Source organism: Pteronotus mesoamericanus, unplaced genomic scaffold (genome assembly GCF_021234165.1).
Source record: "Pteronotus mesoamericanus isolate MK-2021 breed Mesoamerican mustached bat unplaced genomic scaffold, CSHL_Meso_final contig_347, whole genome shotgun sequence".
Classification (NCBI taxonomy): domain Eukaryota; kingdom Metazoa; phylum Chordata; class Mammalia; order Chiroptera; family Mormoopidae; genus Pteronotus; species Pteronotus mesoamericanus.
The window spans coordinates 10,204,882-10,218,261 of record NW_026555137.1 but is presented as its reverse complement, the minus strand read 5'-3'; the positions used below and the strand labels follow the sequence as shown (position 1 = coordinate 10,218,261).

Below are 13,380 nucleotides of genomic sequence, written 5' to 3'. Positions count from 1 at the left end.
GCAGGATTCAGCAGTGTCTACTTTAGGTCCCATGTACAACAGTAAAAATTAAAAATGAGTAATTCAGCTTGCAGTGAAAGGTATTTCCAGGCATTTTTTTCTTCCCCTACCCCGTGAAATTTTAAAGTAAGCTCACCCAGCACCCTGATTAGCATATTAATAGAAAGACAGTAAAGTACAAAAATGTGATAAATACTATTTATTGTGATTAACTGCTCAGATTATTAGCTATTTTAATAAAGTACAACTTTATAGTGAAAATAATATATGAGAAGTAGCTTTGTAAAAGCTTTTTCAATGGTATGCTCACAGACTGCCAGACACCCTCCTCAACAGGGATGGCACAATGGCCGCGGTTCCCGTGAGGACGGCTGAACACCGCATAGACAGGCCGGCAGGGGGTTTGGGGGGGTGGTGGTGGCCGGGTTAGCTTCTGGATGCCACGGGGGCTTGCACTCTGAAACCGTACAAGCACAGCTTCCAAACACCACGGGCCTTTGCTGGAAAATGCCAACGTTCCACCTTAACGGCTACTGCGGAGTCTCAGGATTTCCTTTGACCAGGACGACTTTTAGTCCAGTTCCACTTTGCCTTTCTGATGCCTCTTCATCCTCGAATAGGGACTGATTGTATCATCCATCACAAAGTCATATAGGACTTTTATCCAGGAATTGTAGTGGGGCAGGTTGTCATAGTACTCAGCTGCGATTTTCCTCACCTGGAAGGGAGAAAACACAGGAGGATGAATAGTGAGGGTTCACTGAGTCCTACTGCAGAGGGCAGGCGAATGCTGGGCACAAACACTGAGAAACCACCAGACCTTTCTTCCTCCTGATCTCTCCAACCAATCAATCAGTCAATGATGCGGCTGTAGGAATTATAAACAAGAAGCAGCTTGCATTTCAACAGTAAAATATACTCGACCCCCTGGGATTACTGACACTTTCTTCTCAAGCTCTGAGGGACTCATACCTGGTTTATTTATAAAGTTTGGCCCTTAGAATCTTCCACAACAGATACTTTTCACTTTTCAAGCACAGGATACATGGTTGGCATTGTAAGATACAAAGGTAACACCTGACCCTTGCCATCAAGGAACCTGCAAGTACTAATAGATTATTGTGGTATATGCCACTTAGAAATTAAGCATCTATCAAGTGTGCAATTCTGCCATCCCAAGATGAAAATATCTTTTGAAAATGCCTACTGCCAGTATGACCAGGAAGCACAACTGATTAGCGCTGAGTGATAATAACGGTTCTGTGGCTTCATGGAAACGTACAAAAAACTACCCTAGCAAATCTCAAAGGAAGATACAGAAGCAGCATCTAAAAAGGTGAAAGGAGCAAGAAAAAAAAAACAAAACCACCACAATGTTAACATTTAAATTACTCCTTCAATATGGGAAACGCAATACTACTTTCTGGTTGTGGAGAACCAGAAGAATGTACCACTCTCAAGGAACAATCAAGTCAAACAGAGCTCTCCACGTGCGTATTCTCAGTCACTCGGAAGAGAGGGATGTGATGCCTTTGGATCACGGTCCTTCAAAACGTCCTAAGAGTCCTTCATGAATAAGGACGATCTACAGACCACACACACACAAACTAACCTGGATCCTAATCCATGTGGAACTTGTATCAAAGCCAATAGTAATCAATGTATTTTAACAGTTAGAATAGGTAGGAGATAGTATCTTTCCAAAAAAGTGAAAAACAGAACAAGGTAATTCTTGATACACATTCCTTAGGATGTAGTCCTTGACAGAAAAAGCTGGAGAGAGGAGACTAGAGAAGTCCGAGGATGTTTGTTCGTTTAGCTAAGGAGTAAGGAGCCAGCATGAAACGGAAGGGAAATGAAGAGACACTGATGAACCAGGGGCCTGAAAGCCAAGTAGTACCTGAACTGAACGAAGTTTTCAGTTTGGAGACTGTTCAAGGAAATAACAAGTACGTGGTTTAAGTCAGAAAAGACTGTCTTGTTCAAGAACAACCAGCTTTCTCCACAGCCTTTTAAAAAGTGAACTAAAATGTTCTTCCCTAGTTAGGGAGGCGGCACTGGCCACGAGCTCACTCAGGCTGGCACATGGGTAGAGCGACAGAGAAGCGTCACCTTACCCCGGTTCCAAAGTCGCCTTCAGACAGTTGTAGGGTGTTTGCCCATTTTATTTTGAAAATGTAAAAACTACAGAAAAGTTGAACGAGTAGTAAAACAATACCCATATGCTCTTCACCCAGGCCTACCACCCATTAACACTGTACAGGCACTTTCTCTATGTATGATATAAACCACACACTTTGCTTTCTTTGCTGAACCTTTTGAAAGTATGCTGCATGCCTGTGACAACTCACCCCTAATATTTCAGCCCCGCATAATCAATAGTATCTCCCGAGGACAGGAACATTCTCCCACAGAATCGTGGTACCTTTATCATTCCCAAGAAATTTAACATCAACGCATTCTCTGTTATACTGTCCAGGTTTAGAATTTCCCTACTGACCCGATACCCTCTCTAGATTTTTCTTTCCTCAATTGGGAACCCAAACAACAATCAAATATTACATTTTTAAACAGCCCACATTTAAAAACTTATGAGGAAACCTATAAAATTTGACTGGATGGAGATAGCATAAAATACCTGGCTATGGTCCCCTTACATCAGCTTTAAAAAAAAAAAAAATCAAGAAAAACGTACTACATTTCATACATACATACTGAGAATTATGGAAACATTTTTGATACTAGAACTGTAAAAACTACCCATTTTGGGGATGGAAGTCTAATACGAGAATTTACCAGAAAGATACCTGAAGTTAGGAAGCTCTTTGGGGGAGATGAAAGGACAAGGGTCAAAATTCCTTTCATCTGTGTACTCCACAAACACCACCCTGCCAGTCTACGGGGACGGGAAGCAGATGGCCCCCGCCTCCAGGAAGTTGGCAGTACAAGAAATTGAGTTCATTTACTCTGCACATCAGTCACATGGGACATCTGCCTCCCACATTGAAACAACACATAAATCTTTGGTTAAGCCTATTCGGCTTAATAGCGATGAAGGCCGTGTGACCTTTTGCTTACTTCACAGAGGGGTTTCATTTTCCATTCCTGAATCACTTTCCAAGTTAGCAGACTTCACAGGTCCCCCAACACTTCAAAACCCTAAGCATTGCTCCTAGACCTGTTAGGGATCCAGGAGAGTGAACCCTGTCAAATGGGACTGGCAGACTCAGGACGTGCACTCTTGTCTTCTTTGAGGAGAAGCTCACAAAATATACTAGATCCCTTTTAAAAGAAGCAAGCTGAGACCAACTCTACTCATCTAGCCATCAGAAATCAGGGTACGCATCATACCCCATACTTACCAGCGGGAGGTTCTTCCCGGGAATGTTGGGGAAGTCGTGATGCTCGTTGTGGTACCCCACATTGAAGGTAAGCAAATTCAGAGGCCCGTAATACGAGTACGTTTCATGTCCCTTTAAGAACATGTAATGTTCAGCTATAAAATGTCCAGAAATCGGATGCAAACCTAGACCAAGTAAGGAAGCTGCCAACATGTAGACTAAAGATTTAATTCCCAAAACGTAGTAAACGATCACGTCAAATGTGAGCTGGACCACCGTATTGATAATTTCCAGGTAAGTAATTGGTTTGGGGTTGATGAACAGAGGTCGAAAAGCATAAAAGAGAGGCTGAAGAATAACCCATATGAACTTTCTGAAAGTGGTACAGAAGAACCAGCCTTCAAAATCAGTTGGAATATCCACATCAATGCCATCACCTCCAAGGTATCGATGATGATCCATGTGATACCTCTTAAAGGAAATGGAGTATGGAACACCAATAGGAAGGTTAGCAAACATTCCAAACCAACGGTTCCACATGGCTCTGTAGTGGCCAAAGGCGCTATTGTGGGAAACTTCGTGAATGGCCAGAGTCATTGAATGGTTAATGCAGCTGCCAAAGGCATATGCCCAAAATAGGACCCATTTCCAGTCCAAATCCTTTACTAAGTAAAATGCAACCAACTGTGTGACAACCATCATAACGATAATCCATATCAAGTTGTGATCAGGTTTCATCAAGGATTTTATCTCTGGATACTTTGCTGTAAAGAAAAAAAACAAAATCAGGAAAAGTACATAGTTCTACAATTACAATTAAATCAGCATCAATTAAATTAACACATTAATTTCCCCCCCCCCAAGTCATTACATGCCCTCTATGAGAAACTTTATCTCCTCAGGAAGGAGTAGAGTCTAATAGCAAGATTATCAAATACCATGTCACAACAAATTGAGAACGTATGTAGGAAAAAATTAGCCTCAAAATGTAGACTCCCCATATTAACAGAATATAGCCACAAATAAGTAAAGATTTCATGTTATCCAATTCCCTTTTCGCCCAGGACAATTCTTTCTATATTAAGCTTATGTTTTACGCAGTTAAAATCATAGTCTGGTAAATCTATTCTCTGTGCCTGACAATATACTACATACTTAGGAAAGTGTCCCTCAGGGCAAAGGCAGACCCTTCTCGGGACCCTACCACCCACAGAGGACGAACGCCTTTGGTTTCACATGTGCTGTCAGGTATGTTGGGCCCGGGGAGGCAAATTTCTGAAGGAGGCCCTTTTTCTTGAGACAAGACATTCAGATTGTTCTTCAAAAGATAAAGAAGGGAAAAGAGTGGCTTCATCCTCCTTTCTATAGTGAAATGAAGAATTCGATAAGAGCTTAAAATGCAATACAGGAAGTTACTTAAATCCAGTTTTATATAAAGAAATAAAGGTAGTGTTAGCTCAAGGTGAATAACTCTCCTACTTTCTTTCTCCTTTTCTATCTCTAATCTCTAACCTCTAAAGTTTGTTGCTATTAGTTCATCATATCTAATGTTAATAATTTTGTAGACAATAGACCAGGAAAAAAAAAAAAAAAAAAAAAAAAAAGGAAAAAAGCAACCCTAAAGGCCTAGAAGTGAATTAGAGTAAAACTAATTTTCCTGGTGTAAGTGAAGGGTTCAAATAAGCCATTCATTAATATATAAACATTTTTGTAGCAATTCACCAACAGTAGAATAACAACTTCAGTCTATTGGTGGATAAGTAATAATTCTTTTGTATTAAAATATGTTATCTGTTTAGACAGCTACATCATTCTTACCTTATAGAAAATTATTAAATTGACAAAAGGATAGAAAACAATAGACATTTTGTAGACACTCTAAAACCTCGCCTTCCAGGCGAGATGGCAGTGTAGGCAGACATGGCTCGCCTTTTTGCACAATCACATCAAAATTACAACTAAAATACAGAACAGCCATCACTCAGAACTTGGATTGTCAGAAATTGAATTGAAGGGAAGTCTGACAGCTACGGAACTAAAGAAACCACATCCATGCAGACTGGTAGGCGGGACACAGACACAAAAGCAGAACAGGCTGGTCCCACACCCATGTGTGGTGGGTGAAAATTGGGGAGGGGTATCTCGGGAGCCCAGAGCCCCAGCCCAAACCAGGCTGCCAGCCCAGGGTTCCAGAGCCAGGAAGATCAGCCCCACAACTCCCGGCTGCAAAACCCAGCAGGGACCGAGTTGGTGAAAGAAACTGCTGGAGCCCTAAGCAGTTCCCCTTCTCAGACTCACTTCCTCTGAGCTTCAGCCCCAGGGTAGCGCCCTGAAAGGCACCAGTGGTATACAAGGAGAATCTGATGTGCCTGCCATCAAGGCAAGCAGAGGCTACTGTCCCTTTACTAAACCCTCCCCCTACAGAGCCACAGAGCCAGCAAGCTGGTGCCACATCTGAGACGCCACCAACCTGGCTAACACTGACCCACCTTGGAGGTCCCCAGAGACTGCCCCACCCAACTTATGAACCCACTCAAGCTGCTTTTCCATATGAATGGCTGGTCTTGGCTCTTGATTCACAACTTCCTAAATCCTCACAAACAAGCACCAGCTGGCTTCAGGGAGCCCCTGGCCCAGATTCACAGCTTGGCTTCACCTGGGAATTTCTAAGCCCAGCACAAGCAGCAGCCATCTTAGATTGCCTCACATCTCAGGCGGGGTGCCCCGGGCCACACACAGGTGGGGGCTGACCTTGGCCTGCACCACCCAGCAAACCACAGGGTCAACACACCCAATGAATAGCTCAGACTACGTAGGAGCACCACCACCCTGCCCCTGCACAGAGATCCTCCACCGGAGAGCGGAGGTTGGTGGTGGTTAGTGGTCTCAGCCAGCCCTTGCAGCTGACTGGCCTGGGTAAGTCCCGCCCATTGACCTGCCAACAGCAACCAAGGCTCAACTACAAGAGGAGGATGTATGCAGCCCACACAAAGGGCTCACCTGAGTACCCAGCTTGCAACTGTAAAAAGGTTCAAGCCCCAATTTCATGATTCAGTTTTTGAAAATTCATTTCAAAGGGACCCACTAACTCCTTTCTGTAAAAACATAACATTTCTAACTTTAGATCCCCCGGCAAAAATCAGGGTCTTTGTTCTTGTTTTCACCTGGCAAACAGATGCTGAGAAGAAAAACTAGGGAAATACCATGTATGAGCAAGAATTCCTCTAACTCAACTTATGCCCCATTAGTTTCCTGATTTTTGAAGTAACAGCAAATAAGTTAAAAAGCATCTGTTTCAGAGGAGATCTAACCCAGGTTGGAATCCCCCTTTGACATTTACGTCTTCAGTCTAAGCTATCTTTAAGAGAGTGAGAGCACCGAGGAGTTACTGCGAGGATTAATTTGGGTAATATTTGTAAAACACACAGTGCCTAACACATCATTAAGAGTAACTTGAGACAGAGAAGCGAATTCTCTGTAAAATACAGAAGCTCCAAATAGTGAGCGCCTTACACCTCTGGAGAGTTGACTAGGCCTCGCTAGCCTAGAGGAAAGGGCCCTAAATTAGCAGACGGGACCAGCAAGCTAATTTTGGCAAGTCTTCCATACTTCAGTCTTCCCTCCACCGAACCGGGATGGATGGAAAATACAAGTGAATTTTGCCAGGCGGATTGCGTGGATCAATTAGAAAACAGGCGTGAGCGGACAGGACACAACCCATCCGGGAAGCCCCAGGCGTTACACCTGGTCGGGTTCCAGGCTCTCTTCGGCGACAGGGCAGCCGCCGCCCTCGCCTGGAGGGCGGGAGCGCGTACTCTCGTTGCTCCAGGGCCACGCCCTGCCTTGCACGCGCGCGCAGCCTGGCTTCCCAGTGGCCCACTCGGGGGAGAGAGATTAGGAGGAAACGGCGCCCACCGGGGACACGGGAATCGCAAAATGAGACGATCCGCCCAACGGTGGCTTAGCCGGGGGACTGGGTCCCCTCGCCCAACCAGATGCCTGCGCCTCCCGGAGGAAGGGAGGGATCGAGCACGCGGGAACCTTCCCCGCCCCACGCTGCGCCGGCCGGAGCCCGGGAACACCGGCCCGAGGCCTCGCCGGCCTTCCCAAGTCGGCGGGGCGGCGGACGGACGCGGACAAAGCCAGCCCGTAACTGGCCTGGGGCTCCCGGGGGCGCGCAGGGCCTGTGCGGGCAGAGCGCGCCCCGGCGGCGGGAGGCCGCGCACGCACATAACGGGGCGCGGGCTCGGACCTCACCCAGGATCTCCTTCCGCCGAGTGGCGTGCGGCTCGTCGGTGTAGACCCACTCGAAGTCTTCCCGCGAAACGCGGTTCCCCATGGCGGCGGCGGCGACGGCCCAAGGACCTGCTCCGGGCCCCGTTCCCCAAAGGCAGAGGCGGCAACAGCGACAGCGGCAGCCAGCTAGTGTCTGGGCTGCCGGAGCTGGCGGAGCTGACGGAGGCGGGGGCGGAGCCCCGAGGCCCCGCCCCGGCCCCGCCCCCAGCCGGCCCGCCGGGAGCGTGACCGGCGTGCGCGACGCTCGTGGGCCCCCGCGCGGGGCCGGGAGACGCGGCGTTCTGAGCTTTGTGACTAGGCCAAGCGGCGGGGAGCCGAGTTTCTGCGAGTCCCGGCCCCTTCTGGCCTGTGCTGCCCGGCCCCCCGCCCGAGCCCGGAAAAAAGGTGGAAAAGGAAGGAAACCGGGCTCCGCTTTAGCGCTTCCGAGAAGGCCGGTGCTCGGCCACGAGGATCCTTGGTCATTAGTAAGTGACAAAGTGGCAACGCCCCAAGTCTTAATGATGAAAAGCGAACGCTTCGCTGAGCCCCAAAAGGCTGCCTCCTGGAAATAATGCCTCAGGAAAAAATGAGGAGTGTGTAGGCAACAGTGTAAGGGGAAAATGATAAGGCGTGTCGTTTTGCTTGGATAATTCTAGTGTGCCCATTTCTTGTGTCGGATGATTGTCCCCCTTAACATGTTACATAAGTCATGTGAAGCCCAGTCTCTTCCGGAGGGAGGAAGCATTTTGTTTTGAAATGAGTTACTATTTCTCAGTTAGGGAAGAGACTGAATAAAGTTACAAAAAGGAAGAGGACCACACGTAGTGCACCTCGCAATAAAGAACACATATACAGACACAAAATTCGATCAAGCCCCTGGACTCACCTGCTAATGTGTGGCCAATCGATAGGACGATTGAGAGGATGTTCAACTATGGCGCAGAGATGCGTCAGCTCTATCCTGACTCTTGGAACCTCTAGGTTCTTTAATTAATAAAATGCAAGGGGGAAAAAAAGCGGAAGCCTGTAGATTAAAAGATGCTTCAACGGCCTATCGGCCAATTGGACTGTATTGACCTTATTTTGATTGATTCAAATGGTCACAGTTTTCTTAAAAATCAACAGGAGATAATTTAATTCAAATGTTGCTTGGATATGTGGGAGTATGAAGACATTATTCCCAATTACTTTAGTGTAATAATAGTATTATGGTTATGGGTGTTTTTTTTTTAAGTCCATATCTTTTAGAGATACCAGGGGCCTAAACCTCAATAAACTGAAAACAAACCAATCAATTATGTTACAGTCAGCCCTCAGTCTCTTCACCGGTTCCAGGACCCCCTGGGATACTCTGCTCAAGAGCCTTATATAAGATGGAATAGTATTTATGCATAATCTACATCATCCTCCTGTATGCATCAGTCTCAAGATTACTTATAATACCTAATACAGTGCAACATAAATAGTTGACATACTGTATTGTTTAAGGAATAATAAGACAAAAATGTTCAGTCAGTATGGATGCAGCCATCGTCGGCCTAACAACGTAGTACACATCAACAACAATGTCACTTATTTTTCCCCAAGTATTTTTAATCCTTGGTCCGTTGAGTCCGCAGCTGCAGAACCTGCGGATATGGAGGGCTGACTGTACGTGCCCTTAGCCATACGTGTTATACGATACCACCAGTCAGAAGAATGAGGAAGTTCTCTGTGTCACTATGAATTGATTTCCAAGATGTACTGTTAAATGCAAAGCACCAGGTTTGGGGGGAAGTGTATGTAGAATACGCATATGACATATGATTCCTCAGATATGCATAAAATGTGTTTTGAAAGTCACCCAAAAATGATTACATTGTAGGACAGTAAGTGGGAGTCTAAGGGAATGTGGGTTTTGACATTCTAAAGAAAAGGAAAAAGAACTTGTCAATTGTGGGGACTGACAAATATTTTGATTACACATAGGCATATTTCTTTAGTTAGGACTGTCAAAAGTTCTTAGTGTGTTATCTAGCTTTCACATACTTTCCTTACTCTTGCCAGGTGATTGGTCTTCAGGCAATCATACCAGTTATTCTAGAAAGACACTATCCAGTCTACTGTGACATGCTGAGGTGAGTCCCTGTAGTTCCTGATGCCATTAGGAAATTGCAGGTGAGGTAGTTTTCAGATCATACTTTTGCAATCAAGGTGTCCCTCTATGCCAGTTTTTCATTTTCCATGTGTTTGATATTTGAATGTGCAATTCATTGTTAATACTATTTTGATAATGACATAGTTAGGTTCTAATAATGGCGTTAAAAGCCCCAGCATAGCTCTGCCAACTTTAATTCATAGAACAGTAATTACAAGAGGCATTCACTTCAAACAAACCTTAATCATAATAATATCAATTTTATGTCATCTAGTCCTTGACACCAAATAAAAAGACAACTCTTCCCATCAGTAGTTAATTGCCAATAAATATTTTAAAATATGTTATTTTATGAGCACTATATAAATATATAAGACTAGCACACATACATTGACAGGACAGTCCCCACATTTGTCTATAACTAAAGCTGACAGTGTGTAGGGGGCATAACTATGCCTTGCCTGTTCCATCCTCTGCTCTGCTGGCCTCAGGCTCTGCTCTTCTGGCCTCAGGGTATCCGGTGCTGCCCAGTTTGGGGGCATCATACACACCGGACCTGTCTCCCCTGAACTCCTGCTGCCTTGCTCAACTCATTTATTTGTTCTAGTTTCTTTAGTGGGTTCTTTAGGATTCTTCATCTACAAGATCATGTCATCTGTCAATGAGATAGCTTTACCTTTTCCCCAATGGTCTGGATGCCTTTTATTTCATTTGCCTAACTAATTGCTCTGATTAAAACTTCCTTAAATTCATATGGATTCTCAAGGAACCCCTAATAGCCAAAAAACAATCCTGAAAAGGAACAAAGCTGGAGGGCTCACATTTCCTGATTTTAAAACCTACTACAAAACACCCTGACCAACGGGGCTCAGTTGGTTAGGTGTCATCCAGCAAAGCGAAAGTCACTGGTTCAATTCTTGGTCAGAGCACGTGCCTGGGTTGCAGTTTTGGTCCCTGGTTGGGATGTGTATGAGAGGCAACTGATCAATGTTTCTCTCCCTCTCTTTCTCCTTCCCTTCCCCCCTCTCTAAAAAGAAAGAAATAAAATCTTTAAAAAATCTTACTACGAAGCTACCATAATCAAAACTGTGGTACTGCCATAAAAACCCACATGTAGTCTAATGGCATACAATAGAGAATCCAGATAAAACCCTTGCATATTTGGTCAATGAATTTTGACAAGGGCGCCAAGAACATTCAGTGGAGGGAAACACTCCTCACTCAGTAAGTGGCACTAGGAAACTGGATATCCACAGCAAAAGAACAAAGTGGACCCTTAACTAAGGCAGTACACAAAGATTAACTCAAAATGGATCCATGACCGACATGTAAAATCGAAAACTTATAAGAAAACATACGGCAAGATCTGCATGACTTTGGAACTTGGCAATGATTTCTTGGGTAACAAAAGAAAAATCAGACAAATTGGACTTTATGAAAATAATATTGTGTGGATCAAAAGACATTATTGAGTTAAACAGCCACCCACAGAATGGGAGTAAATATTTGCAAATCATATGTTTTACAAAGAATTAATATCCTGAACATATGTGAATTTTCCAAATTTCTTTCTATTTATGATTTTTAAGTCTATTCTATTAGGGTCACAAAACATACCTTTATGACTGCAACCCTTTTAAGTTTACTGAGAACTATTTTATGGCCTAAAATGTGTATGTCATAGGCATACTTCCAGGTGTACTTGAAGAATGCGTGTTCTGTTTTTGTGTAGAATGTTCAACAGATATTCTTTTTAGGTCTAATGAGTTTATAGTGTTATCACGTCTTCTGTTCCCTTGTGGATCATCTGTCTAGTAGTTTTATTCATTATTGAAAGGGGGATATTGAAGTTCCCAGCTATTACTGTTGAATTGTCTGTTTTTTCCTTCGATTCCGTCGTTTTGCTTCCTGTATTTTGGGATTCTGTTCTTATGTGCATATCCTGTGAACCTTAGGAGACATTTCAGTTGCCCTGAGTCGCCATTATCAAGGTGTGTTGCCTGTGCAAATCACAGATACCCCAGTGATGGAAAAGGTGTTACCTTAAAGCATCTCCAAGGCCTCTTTTTGTTCTAGCATTCTAAGAGATGCCAAAAACAAAGGTTGATTGTAAATAAATTCTCCAGGAAGCTAGAAGGCGTGTAAGAGAACACAGACTGTTTTATGTGCTTAAAAAGAAAATAATATGTAGCCCTGGCTTGTGTTGGGGGATTGAGTGCTGGTCTGTGAACCAAAAGGTCACTGATTCGATCCCTGGTCAGGGCTCATGCCTGGGTTGCAGGCTCGGTTCCCATTTGAGAGCATGAAAGAGGCAACGCATGGTTGTCTCTCTCACACATTGATGTTTCTCTCTCTTTCTCCTTCCTTTCCCTTCTAATAATAAATAAATAAAATCTTTTAAAAAATTAAAAGAAACTGGCTTTTGCACAATCTAAAGTAAAAGGAGAAAAGAGAATTTAACGAAAACACAAAAGCTGAGAAAGTTGAAAGCTATTTAGTTGATTATAGTTTTATGAACAGAATTTATTAAATTTCAGGAAGTTCATCCTTAGTTTGTATTTCCTTCCTAGTCACAATCTGTACTTTTTGCCTGAACATCCACCACTCCAGTTTTTGTTTTTTCCTCACAATTCCCCATAATTTTGCTTTGAGGAAATGATTCACCAAAACCAGAGGAATGTATATAAGCAAGTTAAGACCTACTTTTCTGGAGAAAACCACCTTTAAATAGGTCCCATAGGAATCGTTTCAGGAATTAACAGGGGAAGTTTATAAAGGAGACATTTGATTTTTTTTTAAAAAGATAGTAATATTGGTAGAGATTCTTGGTTCCTTAACACCATGAATGTGTTGTGGCAACTGAACCACCAGGACATAGAGCTGAAGACTTCCATGCTGATCTGCTTCCTGAAGACTGAGGTGGCAGCCGCCTTTACTTCCCTCTTTCTGTGATGTCTGGGGGACTAGAATGAAGAGACGGTGCTGGGATAACTGGTACCACTTGTCACCTCCACCCTGCAGCACAAAGTCACCTGTTACCTCTTTTCCAAACAGAATTTCTAAGTACAAAGTGGGCAAAGCCTGTATCAGAGTTTGCTCTTCCTTCAAATTTTGTTCCAAGCTATTCCTTATCACTATCCCACCTTTACAGAGTAGAGATGAAATTAGTATATTTCATTACAATTTGGAATATTTCTTTTTGGAGCTGGAAGAGATTTGAAGAGAACCAGTATTCTTCCCTGGCAGGGTAAAAAAATTGGTGGTCACTAATTTTGTATTGATTGGCATCCTATAGCAACGCGACTATGGACCTGTTGTGGCCCCAGACCGCACCTGCTGCTAGGATTGCCTCCTACTTGAGATTACAGGTTCTAGAAGCCTTCACAATGGCCTTCTACCTACCTACATGCTTAGGGTGAATTCATTGCCTCCTCCAAGCCCAGCCTCTTCCTGATTTTAAGTTCTCCATGTTAGTCTTCACACGAGGGATTCAGGTATTGACTACTTCTAGTGGATGCATGGAATGAATGTTCATCTATATATTTCTTTCTAAGTTTAGAATTAATGCAATCTTGTTTCATAGCTCCCAGCTCTTTTAGAATATAGCGTAGTGTAGCAGGGAGTACA

At 43.8% G+C, this 13,380-nt stretch overlaps 1 protein-coding gene across 2 annotated transcripts; it reads right to left on the bottom strand.

Annotated features, from left to right (window-relative positions):
• Positions 1-7,786, bottom strand: DEGS1 (delta 4-desaturase, sphingolipid 1). 2 transcript variants are annotated; one of them, XM_054576639.1, is made up of 3 exons: positions 7,599-7,786; positions 3,363-4,105; positions 1-718 (listed from the first exon to the last, which is right to left on the bottom strand). In XM_054576639.1, exons 1-3 carry the CDS (start codon positions 7,678-7,680, stop codon positions 572-574), a joined length of 972 nt encoding a protein of 323 aa, XP_054432614.1. In that variant the 5' UTR covers positions 7,681-7,786; the 3' UTR covers positions 1-571. The 2 variants fall into 2 exon arrangements, with proteins under 2 accessions (XP_054432614.1, XP_054432615.1); XM_054576640.1 differs by having other exon boundaries at positions 7,594-7,630.
• Positions 7,787-13,380: the final 5,594 nt, after the last annotated feature.

Bases quoted from the DNA above. Each gene is read 5' to 3' on its own strand.
- DEGS1 (XM_054576639.1), bottom strand. From the start codon at position 7,680: ATGGGGAACCGCGTTTCGCGGGAAGACTTCGAGTGGGTCTACACCGAC. The intron at 4,106-7,598 runs GTGAGGTCCGAG...TTTTCTTTACAG, and splicing joins TCGGCGGAAGGAGATCCTGG to CAAAGTATCCAGAGATAAAA. The intron at 719-3,362 runs GTAAGTATGGGG...TCTCCCTTCCAG, and splicing joins CCGGGAAGAACCTCCCGCTG to GTGAGGAAAATCGCAGCTGA.